At 35.3% G+C, this 15,793-nt stretch overlaps 1 protein-coding gene across 3 annotated transcripts in view; it reads right to left on the bottom strand.

The window, feature by feature from the left end:
* Positions 1–15,793, bottom strand: part of RAD50 (RAD50 double strand break repair protein) — a 108,781-nt gene that overhangs the window by 72,696 nt on the left and 20,292 nt on the right. For all 3 annotated transcript variants that reach the window (XM_081310847.1, XM_081310848.1, XM_081310849.1), the window contains exons 6-13: positions 15,262–15,390; positions 14,664–14,829; positions 13,832–14,025; positions 13,209–13,415; positions 11,144–11,326; positions 10,393–10,550; positions 8,373–8,548; positions 7,690–7,927 (exon numbers count right to left, since the gene is read on the bottom strand). In XM_081310847.1, coding sequence (XP_081166973.1) covers positions 7,690–7,927; positions 8,373–8,548; positions 10,393–10,550; positions 11,144–11,326; positions 13,209–13,415; positions 13,832–14,025; positions 14,664–14,829; positions 15,262–15,390 — 1,451 coding nt within the window. The remainder of the gene's footprint in view (positions 1–7,689; positions 7,928–8,372; positions 8,549–10,392; positions 10,551–11,143; positions 11,327–13,208; positions 13,416–13,831; positions 14,026–14,663; positions 14,830–15,261; positions 15,391–15,793) is intronic.

Genomic DNA, 15,793 nt, shown 5'->3' with positions numbered 1-15,793 from the left:
TGGAGTCTCAAGGAAGACATGAGACAGCAAAATCAGACAATGAAAGATCACTTTGACAAGGAACTAAATAAACAAATCCAGGAAGCAAAAGATCAATTACACAGGGAGATAGAGGTAATTAAAAACAAACAAATAGAAATCCTAGAAATGCAGGAAGCAATAAACCAACTTAAAAACTCAATTGAGAATACTATCAGCAGAGTAGATCACTTAGAAGATAGAACATCAGACAATGAAGACAAAGTATTTCAACTTGAAAACAACATAGACAGCTCAGCAAGACTGCTAAGAAACCATGAGCAGAACATCCAAGAAATATGGGATAACATTAAAAGACCAAACTTAAGAGTCATTGGGATACAGGAAGGCACAGAGCTCCAAACCAAAGGAATAAACAATCTATTCAATGAAATAATACGAGAAAACCTCCCAGACTTGAAGAATGAGACAGAATCCCAAATCCTAGAAGCCTACAGGACGCCGAATATGCAAAATCATACGAAATCCACACCTAGACACATTATAATGAAGATGCCCAACATACAGAATAAGGAGAGAATTTTAAAAGCTACAAGAGAAAGGAAGCAGATTAATTTAGGGGTAAACCAATCAGGATAACAGCTGATCTCTCAACACAGACTCTGAAAGCTAGAAGATCCTGGAATAACATATTTCAAACACTGAAAGAAAATGGGTTCCAACCAAGAATCGTGTATCCGGCGAAATTAAGCTTCAGGATGAAAGATGAAATTAAAACCTTCCACGATAAACAAAAGTTAAAAGAATTTGCAGCTAGAAAACCATCTCTTCAAAAAATCCTTGGCAAAACATTACAGGAAGAGGAAATGGAAAATAACAATGAAAACCAACAGTGGGAGGTAGGACAGTAAAGTGGGGAAAGTAATCAAAGAGGAAAACAAATCAGGTTTAGTAACATTAATAAACAAATATGGCTGGAAGAACAAACCATATCTCAATAATAACCCTAAATGTTAATGGCTTAAACTCACCAATTAAGAGACACAGGCTAGTTGAATGGATCACAAAACAAGACCCAACAATATGCTGCCTACAGGAGATGCATTTGATAGGAAAAGATATACATAGAATGAAGGTGAAAGGTTGGGAAAAATCATACCACTCATATGAACTGCGGAAACAAGCAGGAGTGTCCATACTCATATCTAATAAAATAGATTTCAAGCCAAAGTTAATCAAAAGGGATAAAGAGGGACACTACATACTGCTCAAGGGAACCATATACCAACAAGACATAACAATCATAAATATATTATGTTCATCAAGCAAACTCTTCTCAAGTTCAAGAGTCTAATAGACCACCATACAATAATCATGGGAGACTTCAACACACCTCTCTCACCACTGGACAGATCTTCCAAACAAAAGTTAAATAAGGAAACTATAGAACTCAATAACACAATTAATAACCTAGACTTAATTGACATATATAGAATATATCACCCAACATCAAGCAGTTACACTTTTTTCTCAGCAGCACATGGATCCTTCTCAAAAATAGATCATATATTATGTCACAGGGCAACTCTTAGACAATATAAAGGAGTAGAGATAATACCATGCATCTTATCTGATCATAATGGAATGAAACTGAAAATCAATGATAAAAGAAGGAAAAATCATGCATCACTTGGAGAATGAACAATAGGTTACTGAATAATCAATGGGTTTTAGAAGACATCAAGGAGGAAATTAAAAATTCTTAGAGTTAAATGAAAACACAGACACAACATATCGGAATCTATGGGACACATTGAAAGCAGTTCTAAGAGGAAAATTCATTGCTTGGAGTTCATTCCTTAAAAAAAGAAAAAACCAACAAATAAATGATCTCATACTTCATCTCAAAATCCTAGAAAAAGAAGAGCAAAACAACAGCAAAAGAAGTAGAAGGCAAGAAATAATTAAAATCAGAGCTGAAATTAATGAAATCGAAACAAAAGAAACAATTGAAAAAATTGACAAAACTAAAAGTTGGTTCTTTGAAAAAATAAATAAAATCGACAGACCCTTAGCCATGCTACGAAGAGAAGAAGAGAGAGAACTCAAATTACTAGCATACGGGATGAAAAAGGCAATATCACAACAGACACTTCAGAAATACAGAAGATAATCAGAAATTATTTTGAATCCTTATACTCCAATAAAATAGAAGATAGTGAAGGCATCGATAAATTTCTTAAGTCATATGATCTGCCCAGATTGAGTCAGGAGGATATAGACAACCTAAACAGACCAATAACAATAGAGGAAATAGAAGAAACCATCAAAAGACTACCAACTAAGAAAAGCCCAGGACCGGATGGGTATACAGCAGAGTTTTACAAAACCTTTAAAGAGGAACTAACACCAATACTTTTCAAGCTATTTCAGGAAATAGAAAAAGAGGGAGAACTTCCAAATACATTCTACGAGGCCAACATCACCCTAATGCCTAAACCAGACAAAGACACTTCAAAGAAAGAAAACTACAGACCAATATCTCTAATGAACCTAGATGCAAAAATCCTCAATAAAATTCTGGCGAATCGGATTCAAAAGCATATCAAAAAAATTATACACCATGATCAAGCAGGATTCATCCCTGGGATGCAAGGCTGGTTCAATATACGGAAATCAATAAATGTTATTCACCACATCAATAGACTTAAAAATAAGAACCATATGATCATCTCGATAGATGCAGAAAAAGCATTCGACAAAGTACAGCATCCCTTTATGTTCAAAACTCTAGAAAAATTAGGGATAACAGGATCATACCTCAACATCGTAAAAGCAATCTATGATAAGCCACAGGCCAGCATCATTCTGAATGGAGAAAAATTGAAGGCATTCCCTCTAAAATCTGGAACAAGACAGGGATGCCCTCTCTCACCACTTCTGTTCAACATAGTCCTCGAAACACTGGCCAGAGCAATTAGACAGACAAAAGAAATTAAAGGCATAAAAATAGGAAAAGAAGAACTTAAATTATCACTATTTGCAGATGACAAGATTCTATACCTAGCAGACCCAAAAGGGTCTACAAAGAAACTATTAGAGCTAATAAATGAATTCAGCAAAGTGGCAGGATATAAAATCAACACGCATAAATCAAATGCATTCCTGTATATCAGCGACAAATCCTCTGAAACGGAAATGAGGACAACTACTCCATTCACAATATCCCCCCAAAAAATAAAATACTTGGGAATCAACCTAACAAAAGAGGTGAAAGACCTATACAATGAAAACTACAGAACCCTAAAGAGAGATATAGAAGAAGACCTTAGAAGATGGAAAAATATACCCTGTTCATGGATAGGCAGAACTAACATCATCAAAATGGCGATATTACCAAAAGTCCTCTATAAGTTCAATGCAATGCCAATCAAAATCCCAACAGCATTTCTTGTAGAAATGGATAAAACAATCATGAAATTCATATGGAATAATAAAAGACCCAGAATAGCAAAAACAATGCTAAGCAGGAAGTGTGAATCTGGTGGTATAGCGATACCAGACTTCAAACTATACTACAGAGCAATAGTAGCAAAAACAGCATGGTACTGGTACCAAAACAGGCGGGTGGACCAATGGTACAGAATAGAGGACACAGTAACCAATCCAAAAAACTACAACTATCTTATATTTGATAAAGGGGCTAAAAGCATGCAATGGAGGAAGGATAGCATCTTCAACAAATGGTGCTGGGAAAACTGGAAATCCATTTGCATCAAAATGAAACTGAATCCCGTTCTCTCACCATGCACAAAAGTTAACTCAAAATGGATCAAGGAGCTTGATATTAAATCAGAGACACGGCGTCTGATAGAAGAAAAAGTTGGCTATGATCTACATACTGTGGGGTCGGGCTCCAAATTCCTCAAAAGGACACCCATAGCGCAAGAGTTAACAACTAGAATCAACAAATGGGACTTACTCAAACTAAAAAGTTTTTTCTCAGCAAAAGAAACAATAAGAGAGATAAACAGGGAGCCTACATCCTGGGAACAAATCTTTACTCCACACACTTCAGATAGAGCCCTAATATCCAGAGTATACAAAGAACTCAAAAAATTAGACAATAAGATAACAAATAACCCAATCAACAAATGGGACAAGGACCTGAACAGACACTTCTCAGAGGAGGACATACAATCAATCAACAAGTACATGAAAAAATGCTCACCATCGCTAGCAGTCAGAGAAATGCAAATCAAAACCACCCTAAGATACCATCTCACTACAGTCAGATTGGCAGCCATTATGAAGTCCAACAACAACAAGTGCTGGAGAGGATGCGGGGAAAAGGGTACACTTGTTCATTGTTGGTGGGACTGCAAAATGGTGCAGCCAATTTGGAAAGCAGTATGGAGATTTCTTGGAAAGCTGGGAATGGAACCACCATTTGACCCAGCTATTCCCCTTCTTGGTCTATTCCCTAAAGACCTAATAAGAGCATGCTACAGGGACACTGCTACATCGATGTTCATAGCAGCACAATTCACGATAGCAAGATTGTGGAACCAACCTAGATGCCCTTCAATAGATGAATGGATAAAAAAAATGTGGCATTTATACACAATGGAGTATTACTCTGCATTAAAAAAATGACAAAATCATAGAATTTGGAGGGAAATGGATGGCATTAGAGCAGATTATGCTAAGGGAAGCTAGCCAATCCTTAAAAAACAAATGCCAAATGACTTCTTTGATATAAGGGGAGTAACCAAGGACAGGGTAGGGACGAAGAGCTTGAGAAGAAGATTAACATTAAACAGGGATGAGAGGTGGGAGGGAAAGGGAGAGAGAAGGGAAATTGCATGGAAATGGAAGGTGATCCTCAGGGTTATACAAAATTACATATAAGAGGAAATGAGGGGTAAGAGAAGAATAATACAAGTGGAAAAAATGATTTACAGTAGAGGGGGTAGAGAGAGAAGAGGGGAGGGGAGGGGAGGGAAGGGGAGGGGGGATAGTAGAGAAAAGGATAGACAGCAGAATACATCAGACACTAGAATGGCAATATGTAAATCAATGGAAGTGTAACTGATGTGATACAGCAATTTGTATACGGGGTAAAAATGGGAGTTCATAACCCACTTGAATCAAATTGTGAAATATGATATATTAAGAACTATGTAATGTTTTGAACGACCAACAATAAAAAAATAAATAAATAAATAAAATAAAATAACCCCAAACTTAGCAGCATAAAACAAAAACACTTATTATTTCTCACAGCTATGGGAAGGGAATATGCTTCTGACACAGGGTCTTTCATAAAGTGTAGTCAAGCTGTCTGCCAAGGATGCAGTCGTCTAAGGACTAAATGCTACAAAAATCTGCTTCCAAACTTACTGTTCAAAGGCTGTAGGTTCTTGCCATATGGGCCTCTCTAAAGGAATGTTCACAACATGGCCACTACCTTCTCCCAGAAAGGAGTGGGGTAACAGGAGCCATAACACCTTAGGTAACCTAATCTTGGAAGGGATATGCTATTACTTCTGTCCCATTTTACTGGTTACACAGATTAAACCTGCAACATCATAAGAGGAGAGGACACATGAATACCAGGAAGCAGAGTCCATTGGGGACCACCTTTAACAGCTGGCTGCCACAAAACACATCTTCTTAGACCTCTCCTCCTCTTTTTTCCTGAAATTCTCCTTGATTCTCCTAGACAGTATAGTCTATTAGTTTTTCTGCTTCCAGATATTTTTTATCCCGAGCCACTCAACTTCCCTAAAATATATATTTTATTAAATCCCTGAAGATAATTCTTTATAACTTATGAAACAATGTTATAACTAGGCCTGAATATAATGTAGCCCTATCTTCCCAACTCATAAGAATCAATTCCTACAAATAATTTCCCAAACACCAAATAACATTTCAGTTGCAGCGTAGGTCCTACTGCTCTTCCTGTGCATACATGGTTATGATTTCCCTTTTCCCTTTTCTCCTTTTTACTAAGTCATACCAAATTCTCTATTCTTCATATTCTCCTTCCTATTTCATTCTCAAAATAATTTTTTTCATTCTGTATCCACTGACTTCTTTTAAACTTGTTCATTTTTAAGCACATTATTAAGCCCAGCTTTTTATCTAATATTGAGAGTTTGCCTCTTTTTAATTAGACCATTAGTTCCTTGTGGGTCATGTCTTACTAGTCTCTGTGATCAGGCTTATACTCTATGATCTGGGAGATATCAGGGCAATCATTATATATTATCTAATTTGATTTATAAAAAGACAATTAACATTTAGCCAGGTGTGGTGGCACATCCCTGTTATCCCAAGATTCAGGAGGCTAAAGCAGGAGGATCGAAATTTCAAGGCCAGTCCTAGAAACTTAGTGAATCCCTGTTTCAAAAAATGAAAAATATATCAAAAGGGCCAAGGATCTAGAGCAGTGGTAGAACACCCAGATGTCAATCCTTAATACCAAACCAAACCAAACAAAATAACAACAACAAAAACCATCATCTATGGGCTGGGGTTGTGGCTCAGCGGTAGAGCGCTCGCCTTGCATGAGGGATCCTGGGTTCGATCCTCAGCACCACATAAAGATGAATGGGTGAAATAAATATAAATTGTATTGTGTCCAACTGCAACTAAAAAATAAATATTAAAACCCATCATCTAAATTTCTTGTGCAACTGTTGGCAGGATTGTAAATTAGCAGTATGAAGATTCCTCAAAAGTCTAGGCATGGAATCACCATATAACCCAGCTATACCACTCCTTAGTATTTATCCTAAAGAATTAAATTCATCACATACAGTGATACATGCTTACTGCAGCTTAATTAACAACAGCCAAACTATGGAACCAGCCTAGATGTTCTTCAACAGATGAATGAATAAATAAAATGTGGTATATATACATAATGGAGCTTCACTGAGCCATAACAAAAAATTGACGTTACGTCATTTGCAGGAAAATGAATGGAACTTGAGTCCATTATGTTAAGCAAAATAAGCCAAACTGGTCAAGGGTCATATGTTTTCTCTCAAATGTGGAAGTTAGAGAGGAAAAAGAAAAAGAAAGGTGGCAGGAGCATCTCATGAAAATCAAAAGCAGATCAGCAGAGGAAAGGGACCAGAGCAGGTAGAAGGAGGAAAGGGAGGGGGAAGGGTTGAGGAGTGATACTGGCCAAATTATATTGTGTGTATGTAACAACAACAAAAAAAATCCATCATATGTACAACTACAACGTACCAATAAATAAAATGTGGAAAGAGAAAAATTAATTAATTTCTTGTGCAAGTATAGGAAAACAATAACAGAAACAATCTATGATTCAACCTTTTTTAAAACATTATTTAAAATTTGATTTTTGGGAGAATTTTTCAGAACTTCAAATCATGTCTCAGGAATTAACACATACCACCCACACCCACACACCCCCCCCCAACACCCACCCCCCCCACACACAAATGTAAAGACTACTTCTATTCTCTTGACTAGTTTTAAAAACAAGCTTAACTTTAAACAAAATCATTGGTTCTTCTATCATATAAAAAACACAAGGTAAGGTATGACTGGCTCAGAATCCTGACTTTGATTTCTAATTTTTCAACACATCCTTACCAAGCACCTACCATATGCCAGGCCTTACAGGGCAGATGCTACACATACAATAAGGATAAACCCTATTCTCACCTTATGGGCACAAGCCCCAGCATTTCATCACGCCGCCTTTCTTTTTTCTTCAGCTCTGATTCCGTTGATTTGAGTTTATCTGGAGCAAGCCTCAGCTTAGATTGCAAATCACTGATAACTTCTTGTAATTCAGCCTCTGTATGAAAAACTCTCTGACAGACGGGGCAACATGACTGGTTTTCATCTGTTAGCTGAGTAATGAATTGGGAGTAAACTGCTGTGGCTCCAGCCAGCATGGCTATTTTAAGAAAATAAATACATTTCCAGTGAGAAAAATATCCACCTTCTTCTATAAATGTATGATTGTTCCTCTTGCTTTATAACATATTACACACATACAAGTTATTTTTGAAATATACAAAAAGTATAACATTTATTGAGAGATAGCTACAGTGCCAGGCACTATTCTCAGGGTTTTACATTTATAATATCACTTATTTCTCTTTAATACTCTAGATGGTAGGTAGTTGTGTCTTTATTTTATAGATGATCAATCTGAAACTCAGGAAGGTAAGTTGACCAAAGTCAGACAGTAAGCTATAGAGCCTTACTGAAGTTGAAGCCATTTGACTCCATAACAAGGTTTTAAAATTTCCCATTCTTAATAGTTAAATATGAATAAAAATTCATATAAAATTAAAGAAGTGTCAAAATGCCTTGATAATATAAAATAGATAACTTACCTCTCTGTTTTGAGGATTTTTCAATTTCCTCTTTAAGCTTGTCTAAATCACTTTCAAAATCCTGGCTACCACAAATATCAAACAGCTTGTCTTCATAACTGGACAACTGTTCCTCCTTTCTTCTCAGCTCATTATTTATATGATTTTTATTTTGCTCTGCTGAAGCTAGTTCCTTGCTAAAATAAAAATAAATGTGGATTATAAACATGAGAAAAATTTGATAAGGCAGAAGACAAATTCTGCCAATAAATCATTATAAGGGTTTGGTATGATCAAGTACTTTTCCAAAATATCTTCCTTCCTTTTATCTATCTATCTATGTATCTACCTACCTACCAACCAATCTATCTAATTTACTAGGTGCTAGGGACTGAAGCACATGTAAGCACATGCTCTACACTGTGTTCCATCCCTATCCCAAATACTTATTAGTCATGGCAACAATTAATTTCTGTTTTAATGCTCCCCCTAGTACACAGACTCATTTGCCAATCCTGGTCATTATCTGCTCCCATAAAAATGTACACAGGCATAATTCTGCCTGATTTGGGGAAGTAGGGGTCATGGTCTTAGATCCCAGGTTAAGAGCCTCAGCAGGCTGAAGATACTTTGCCTACTGGAAGGAATAAGGAAAAGAAAGAATCTCCTAGTTCCCTTGGGTCCCTTTAAAATATTACTTTTCTAATCTCCTATGAAAGCCTTTCCTTTGTCTCCTCTTTGTTGTGATCATCTACCTATTCTCAATTGCTTATTACCTTTCATTCATCAAAGATTTGCTCACTAGGACTGGAATTGTGGCTCAGTGGTAGAGCACTTACCTAGCATGTGTGAGGCACTGAGTTCGATTCTCAGTACCACATATAAATAAATGAATAAAATAAAAGTCCATCAACAACTAAAAAAGTTTTTAAAAAGAGATTTTGCTTACTAGTATAATTTGCTTCTACATCAATTCTTAAATCATGGCCAATCAAGGCTCACACATATTGTTTTTTTCAACTTACAGGTTATAATGTACCAGCAGTCATATAATCAATTTAATGCACTGTAGTCGGCATATTCTTAAAAATGAAACATAAAAGAACATAATAGAGTAAATAGTATGTAGAAGTATTATTTTGAGAATTTGGCTTTAGATAAACGTGTGTACACACACTTCATCACAACATCCTTGTGAGTCATAGTAAAAATGTGGAAAAAATAATATAGATGATACTTTCACCATCTTAGGCTCCACTAAGCACTTCTCATCAAAGTCACCAATGATTTAAGTGCCAAGTGCATTCTTCATCTATTTCTAAGAAGCATCAAACACTGTTGCCCTCTCCTCTCCTTGGAGGATTATCTTCCCATGGCACACCAGATACCATTCCTGCTTGGCTCCCACCCTGAGTCTCTGGGCATATCCCTATTTTCTTCCCTTGCTCCTCTTCCTCTACTGGCCAAGTTTTAAATGCTGGTGTTTCCCAGGAAATGTAATTGTAACCCTGCAAAAATTCATGTGAAATGTTTCACCTTCTTATCCAACCACCAGCTAAGATAAAATCCAAGAAAAACTATCACTTTTATAATGGCTTATTTACAGAAATGAACAGAGAAATTAAAACAATTTTTTTAATTAGTAACTTTATTAAATCTTGGTTCTTGAGCTCTTGCCTTTAAAAAATATATATGTTTTAGTTGTAGATGGATATAATACCTTTATTTATTTATCTTTATGTGGTACTGAGGATCAAACCCAGGGCCTCACACATGCTAGGCAAGCGCTCTACCACTGAGACACAACCCAATCCCAAGAGAATTTTAGAATTTTAATCTAAAATTTGTAGTTAGACTTACAAATTTTCAAGAGACCAGAGGCCCAAACCACCACCCACTGCTATTTTACTGAACTTACAAAAGAAAGGTCAATTAATATGACATAATACCATTTCATAACAATAAATTATTTTTCAAACAATTAAAAATAAAAGCATGAAAAAGACATTTTTATTATAATGGTAATGTTCCAAAAACTTACTTCAATTTGGCAAGTCTGTCCCTAGTCTGATTAATTTCTTTTGATTTACTATGAAGCCAGTCTTCGAGCTGCTTTTTGTTGGGAAAATACCCCAACAATGAAGTTAGTTCTTCACTGTGCCTAGATTTTATTTTTCTGATTTGTTCATCTTTGTCAGCCTATAGGTAAAAAACAAAAACTTTTAAAAATCAAGTCTGTATTTCCACTTAATATCAAGAACAAAATAAGACTGACTTAAAAAAAATAAAACTACAATAATGCAAAAAGGAAATATAAAATTTCTTGAAGTCTTAGATTGGGTATGGTCTTGCTAAGCCATAAGAGTAGCAAGTCTAAAATAAAAATTAAAAAACTTTAGTGTGTTAAAAGTTAAAAGTTATATATATATATATATGTTTAGTTATGTATTTCTGTATTATTAACTTTTTGTAATTAAAAATAAAATTTTGCTGGGCATAGTGATGCATGCCTATAATCCTAGCTGCTCAAGAAGCCATGGCAAGAAGAATCACTTGAGCCTAGGAGTTTGCAGCCCACCTAGGTAACATAGCAAGAGCCTGTTTAAAAATAAATAAATAAAAACAACTTTAAAGCTTAAAAGTTCACTTTACAGAGTATTAAGTTCACTTATCCTCTAAATAGAATGCCAACACCAAATCAACACTTTATTGTCTATCAATTATGAATGCAAGATAAGCCATTTTAAATACCAGACAGTATAGTGAGAACAGGAAAAAAAAAAAAATCATACTTTGTCCTTGGTCAGCATCTCCATCTGGGTGCGGGTTGTTGTATGATGATTTAACTGCTCCATCTCCTGGTCCAATTTACGCAAGGTCCTGTCTAGGTCTACTTTCTCATTTTGAAGGTTTATTACTTCTGTTTTTAGGGTCTCTACATTGCAATTTTTCTCAGCCTTGTTTAGTTCACGTTCCTAAGCAATAATTCAAACAAATGCACAAGTTTATACATTTTGTATAGAATTAATATAATGACAAAGTGTATAGAAAATTACTCCTCAGAATAGGCCGGGTGCTGTGGTGCACACCTGTAATCCCAGCAGCTTGGGAGGCTGATGCAGAAGGATCACAAGTTCAAAGCTAGCCTCAGCAAAAGCAAGGCACTAAATAACTCAGTGAGACCCTGTCTCTAAATAAAATACAAAATAGGGCTGGGATGTGGCTAAGTGGTCTGGTCAAATACCCCTGAGTTCAATTCCCAGTACAAAAAAAAAAAAAATAGCCAAAGTATTACTGTTTGCTAGTATCCAACAAGAGAAAAAAAAAAATCCGGCTATATATGCCTTAGGGAAAATCTTTTTTTTTTTTTTTTTTTTTTTTTTTTAAAGAGAGAGTGAGAGAGGAGAGAGAGAGAGAGAATTTTTTTTTTTAATATTTATTTTTTTTTAATTCTCGGCGGACACAACATCTTTGTTGATATGTGGTGCTGAGGATCGAACCCGGGCTGCACGCATGCCAGGCGAGCGCGCTACCGCTTGAGCCACATCCCCAGCCCGGGGAAAATCTTATTAGAATTACCTTATAAGGTTATGAATGGTAAAGAATTAGTAAATAAACCTAGAAGAGTCAAAGATAAAGGGAAAATGAGAATTAGAGCAAAATTAGGAGAAATATGTCTAAATATTTAGATTAATAACTCTTCAGTCAACAATTAAGTCCCATGTAAATATCATTTGGCATGTAGAAACTACAAAAATAGTGTGATGTAGACACTGACTGGTCATTCCTTACCCCAAGAAGAGAATGCTGTGATATGTTCCAAAATAATAAAAATATATGCTATGATGGTGAGTTAAGAAGAAAGTTTAAATTATCAAAAAAGAATTTGGAATCTTTAGGATGCTGACTTTGGTGATAAAATATAAAAGAAGGGGGCAGGTTAGAAGCAAGGAAGAATACTTGGAAATTCTTAGAATGGCTCTTAGAAAGTTTTCATCACAGAAAAAAAAGTGAAAAAAAAAGGTAAAGGTCATATAAAATTGCACTGTGTGGAAACTAGAAGAAAAATACTTTACTTGCTTTTTTACTTAGATAAGTGGTTTTTAACCAAGATGTTCATAACAATCAGTCCTGTTGTTTGGAACATGCATTTTCATGCTTCACTCTCAAAATTACATTGATTTGGAAGGTTTTAAGCTTTAAGAACACAGATATCAGCCTTAAAGAAGAATGAAATTATGGCATCTGCGGATAAATAGATGAAGCTGGAGAATATCATGCTAAGCAAAATAAGCCATACCCAAAAAACCAAAGGACGAATGTTCTTTCTGATAAGCAAAGACTTATTCATAATGGGGAGAGGGATGGAGAAGAATGAAGGAACTTTGGATTGTGCAGAAGGGAGTGAGGGGAGGGGAGCGGGTGTGAGGACAGGAAGGATGGTGGAATAAGACAGACATTACCCTAAATACATATATGATTACACTACCCTTATGACTTGCACCAAGTACAGCCAGAGGAAGGAGGAGTTGTGCTCCATTTGTATACAATGTGTCAAAATGCATTCTACTATCATGTATAACTAATTCAAAATTTTAAAAATAATTTAAAAATTTTAAAAAAAAGAACTCAGGTATCTTTAACAAACTCCCTAGGTGATTCTAATTTTCAACCCACCTGGTTCCAGAACCAAAGAGCTGAGTGATGAAAATATTCAGATAAATTTTACATGTCAGCAAAGGCTGACATTTTCCTTAACATGCCATAATCTTAAACAAAGATTAGATAAAATGCCTCAGAATACAAGATTCTAAATGTCTTGTACATTGAGATTATTAGATTACTTAAATATCTTACAGCTTTTTTGAGCTCCTGGTCCAGTTCAAGAATCCTGTCTGATGATCCTTCCAACTGCTGTAATTCGTGCTTCACATTTTTCAGCTCATTTTGCTTCTTACTTAGGATTTCTGATTTTAGCTCAATTATTCTTCCCAGTCCAGTCTTCTTATCCCTTATCTCATCTATCTGTCTCTGTTTCAGAGTTTCTTTTTCTGCAAAGTCATTCTAAATACATACATGAAGAATGTGCATTAATTTTTTTTCATAAAAAACTTTCAGTTTCTTTTATGCAAAATAACATATGTACACTGAAGAGAATACAGAAGTGTTTTAAAAATGTAAAAAGCATCACCCAGAAATAATCATCATTAATTATGAAAAACATTTTTTAGCAATTAACCTTAAGAGATTTTACTTAATAGCAAATAAAAAAAATGTGGGCCTATATTTTATTCATAGTTTTATCCTTATAAATTTTTAAAAATTTTCATCCATAAAGGTTTTTTTCTACTTTATAGCAGATTCTAATTTAACAGTAATCTAAAAATATTCCAAAATAAGGTTCATCCAAAAAATAAACAATTCAATTAATAAATCTGATACAAAAGAAAACAGAAAACACTATATTTCAAAATATTTACCATCAGTTGGTTGGCAGTTTCTGTTTCCCTTTCTTGTCTCTCTCTCACTAGTTTGTGAAAATTTTTAATCTGTCTTTCACTGAATGGTCCACGCTCAAAGCCATCCAATTCTAGCTGTGTTGCCAAAGACTGAATTAATGAATCTCTAGCTCGGATATGTTCTTGATGACGATCTGCTTGTAGCTGTAGACGACCTTAAAAAAAAGAACAAAAAACTCAATAATTCTTTTCTTCAGCTGATTTTTAAAATACACAACATGAACCAGGCACTGTGGAACACACCTATAATTCTAGCTTCTTGGGAGACTGAGGTAAGATAATCACAAGTTTGAGGCCAACATGGGCAACTTAGCAAAACTGTATCTCAAAATAACAATAAAAAGGGGAGGGGATGTAGTTCAGTTATACAGTGCTTACCTAACATGTGAGTTCCTGGATTCAATCCCCAGTACCACAAAAAATATTTTTTATTTTTAAAAAAATATTTTTTTGGCACCGGGGATTGAACTCAGTGGTGCTTAACCAGGGAGCCACATCCCTAGTTCTTTTTTATATTTTCTTTGCAGACAGGGTGTTGCTGAGCTACTTTAGGACCTCACTAAATTACTGCAGCTGGCTTTGAACTTGCAATCTTCCTGCCTCAGCCTCCCAAATGTCCACTATTTCTTAATTTTGACATTTCAAAAATGTTGTATAAATTAAACCATACTATACATAACTTGAGAATGGCTTTTTTCACTCAGTATAATTCCTTGTGGTTTCTTCATTCATGCAAAAAATGTACAATGTTATATGTAGTAGGCAGAAAGGGCAGGTAAACACTATGTCCTACCCTGTTCAACAAGAAGTTCTGATTTTTCTTGATTGAGAAGCCTAGATTCTTTGTTTAGTTTTTCCAATTCACGCTGACAGTCTACTAATCTCCTTTCTTTCTCTCTTACTGTTCTCTGATGATTATGATATAAATCATTTAGTTGTTCATCAGTCCCTTGAAAAACCTGTGTAGAACCAAAAAAAAAGGGCTGTAATGTATAAATATAAGAAGGTATAATAATTCTGAGATATCAAATATAAATCAAATCTCATTCAATATCCTTCATTTTAACATATACCTAGAAGTAACTAACATCAAGATTTGTTATTGGGCTGGGGATGTGGCTCAAGCGGTAGCGCGCTCGCCTGGCATGCGTGTGGCCCTGGGTTTGATCCTTAGCACCACATACAAATAAAGATGTTGTGTCCCCCCCCCCAAAAAAAAAAACACTATAAAATAAAATAAATATTTTTAAAAAATTCTCTCTCTCTTAAAAAAAAAACACATTTGTTATAAATAAAAAATTCCAAAACGTGGGTGGCAAAACCAGTACAAATGAGGTTCATTAAAATAATCCCCAAGTTTTCAAGCAGAACAAAATTCTACCACCACAAACCTTTTCCATTTTCTGTTCCAGTTCACTATTATCTTTTTCCATTTGTTTCTTTCGGCTATCCAAGGCTTTAATTTCATTGTCAAGTCTCATTATTTTAGAGAGATTGTGTTCAATTTCTTTTAGGCGATTCTGAAAACAAAGGAACATTTTACAGAAATAAAATTCACTTTAGTTTACACTGCTGGTGGATGAAAATAAACAAAAGATGCAAGGACCAGGCTCTTAGTAAAAATGATCTCATTTAATACCAACAACTACACTGTAATGGAAGCAGAAAAACCAAGTGTAATGATCTGGATCCCCCAGAAATATCCCTGGAAAAGCTCATGTTTTTCATATACAATCATCAATACAGTAAGATTCAGAGGTGGGGCTTTTAGGCAATGATGAGATTATGACAGCTGTGACCTCATTGGTGGATTAATTCATTTGATGGATTAACAATCAGAATAGACTACTGGATGATAACTATAGGGAGGTGGGGTGTGGCTGGAGGAATTAGGTCAGTGGGGGCATCACCATGGGAATTATA

Source organism: Spermophilus citellus, assembly GCF_964194105.1.
Source record: "Spermophilus citellus genome assembly, chromosome: 1".
Lineage (NCBI taxonomy): Eukaryota > Metazoa > Chordata > Mammalia > Rodentia > Sciuridae > Spermophilus > Spermophilus citellus.
Note: the sequence above shows the minus strand (reverse complement) of the source record. Positions and strands in the feature narration are given on the sequence as shown.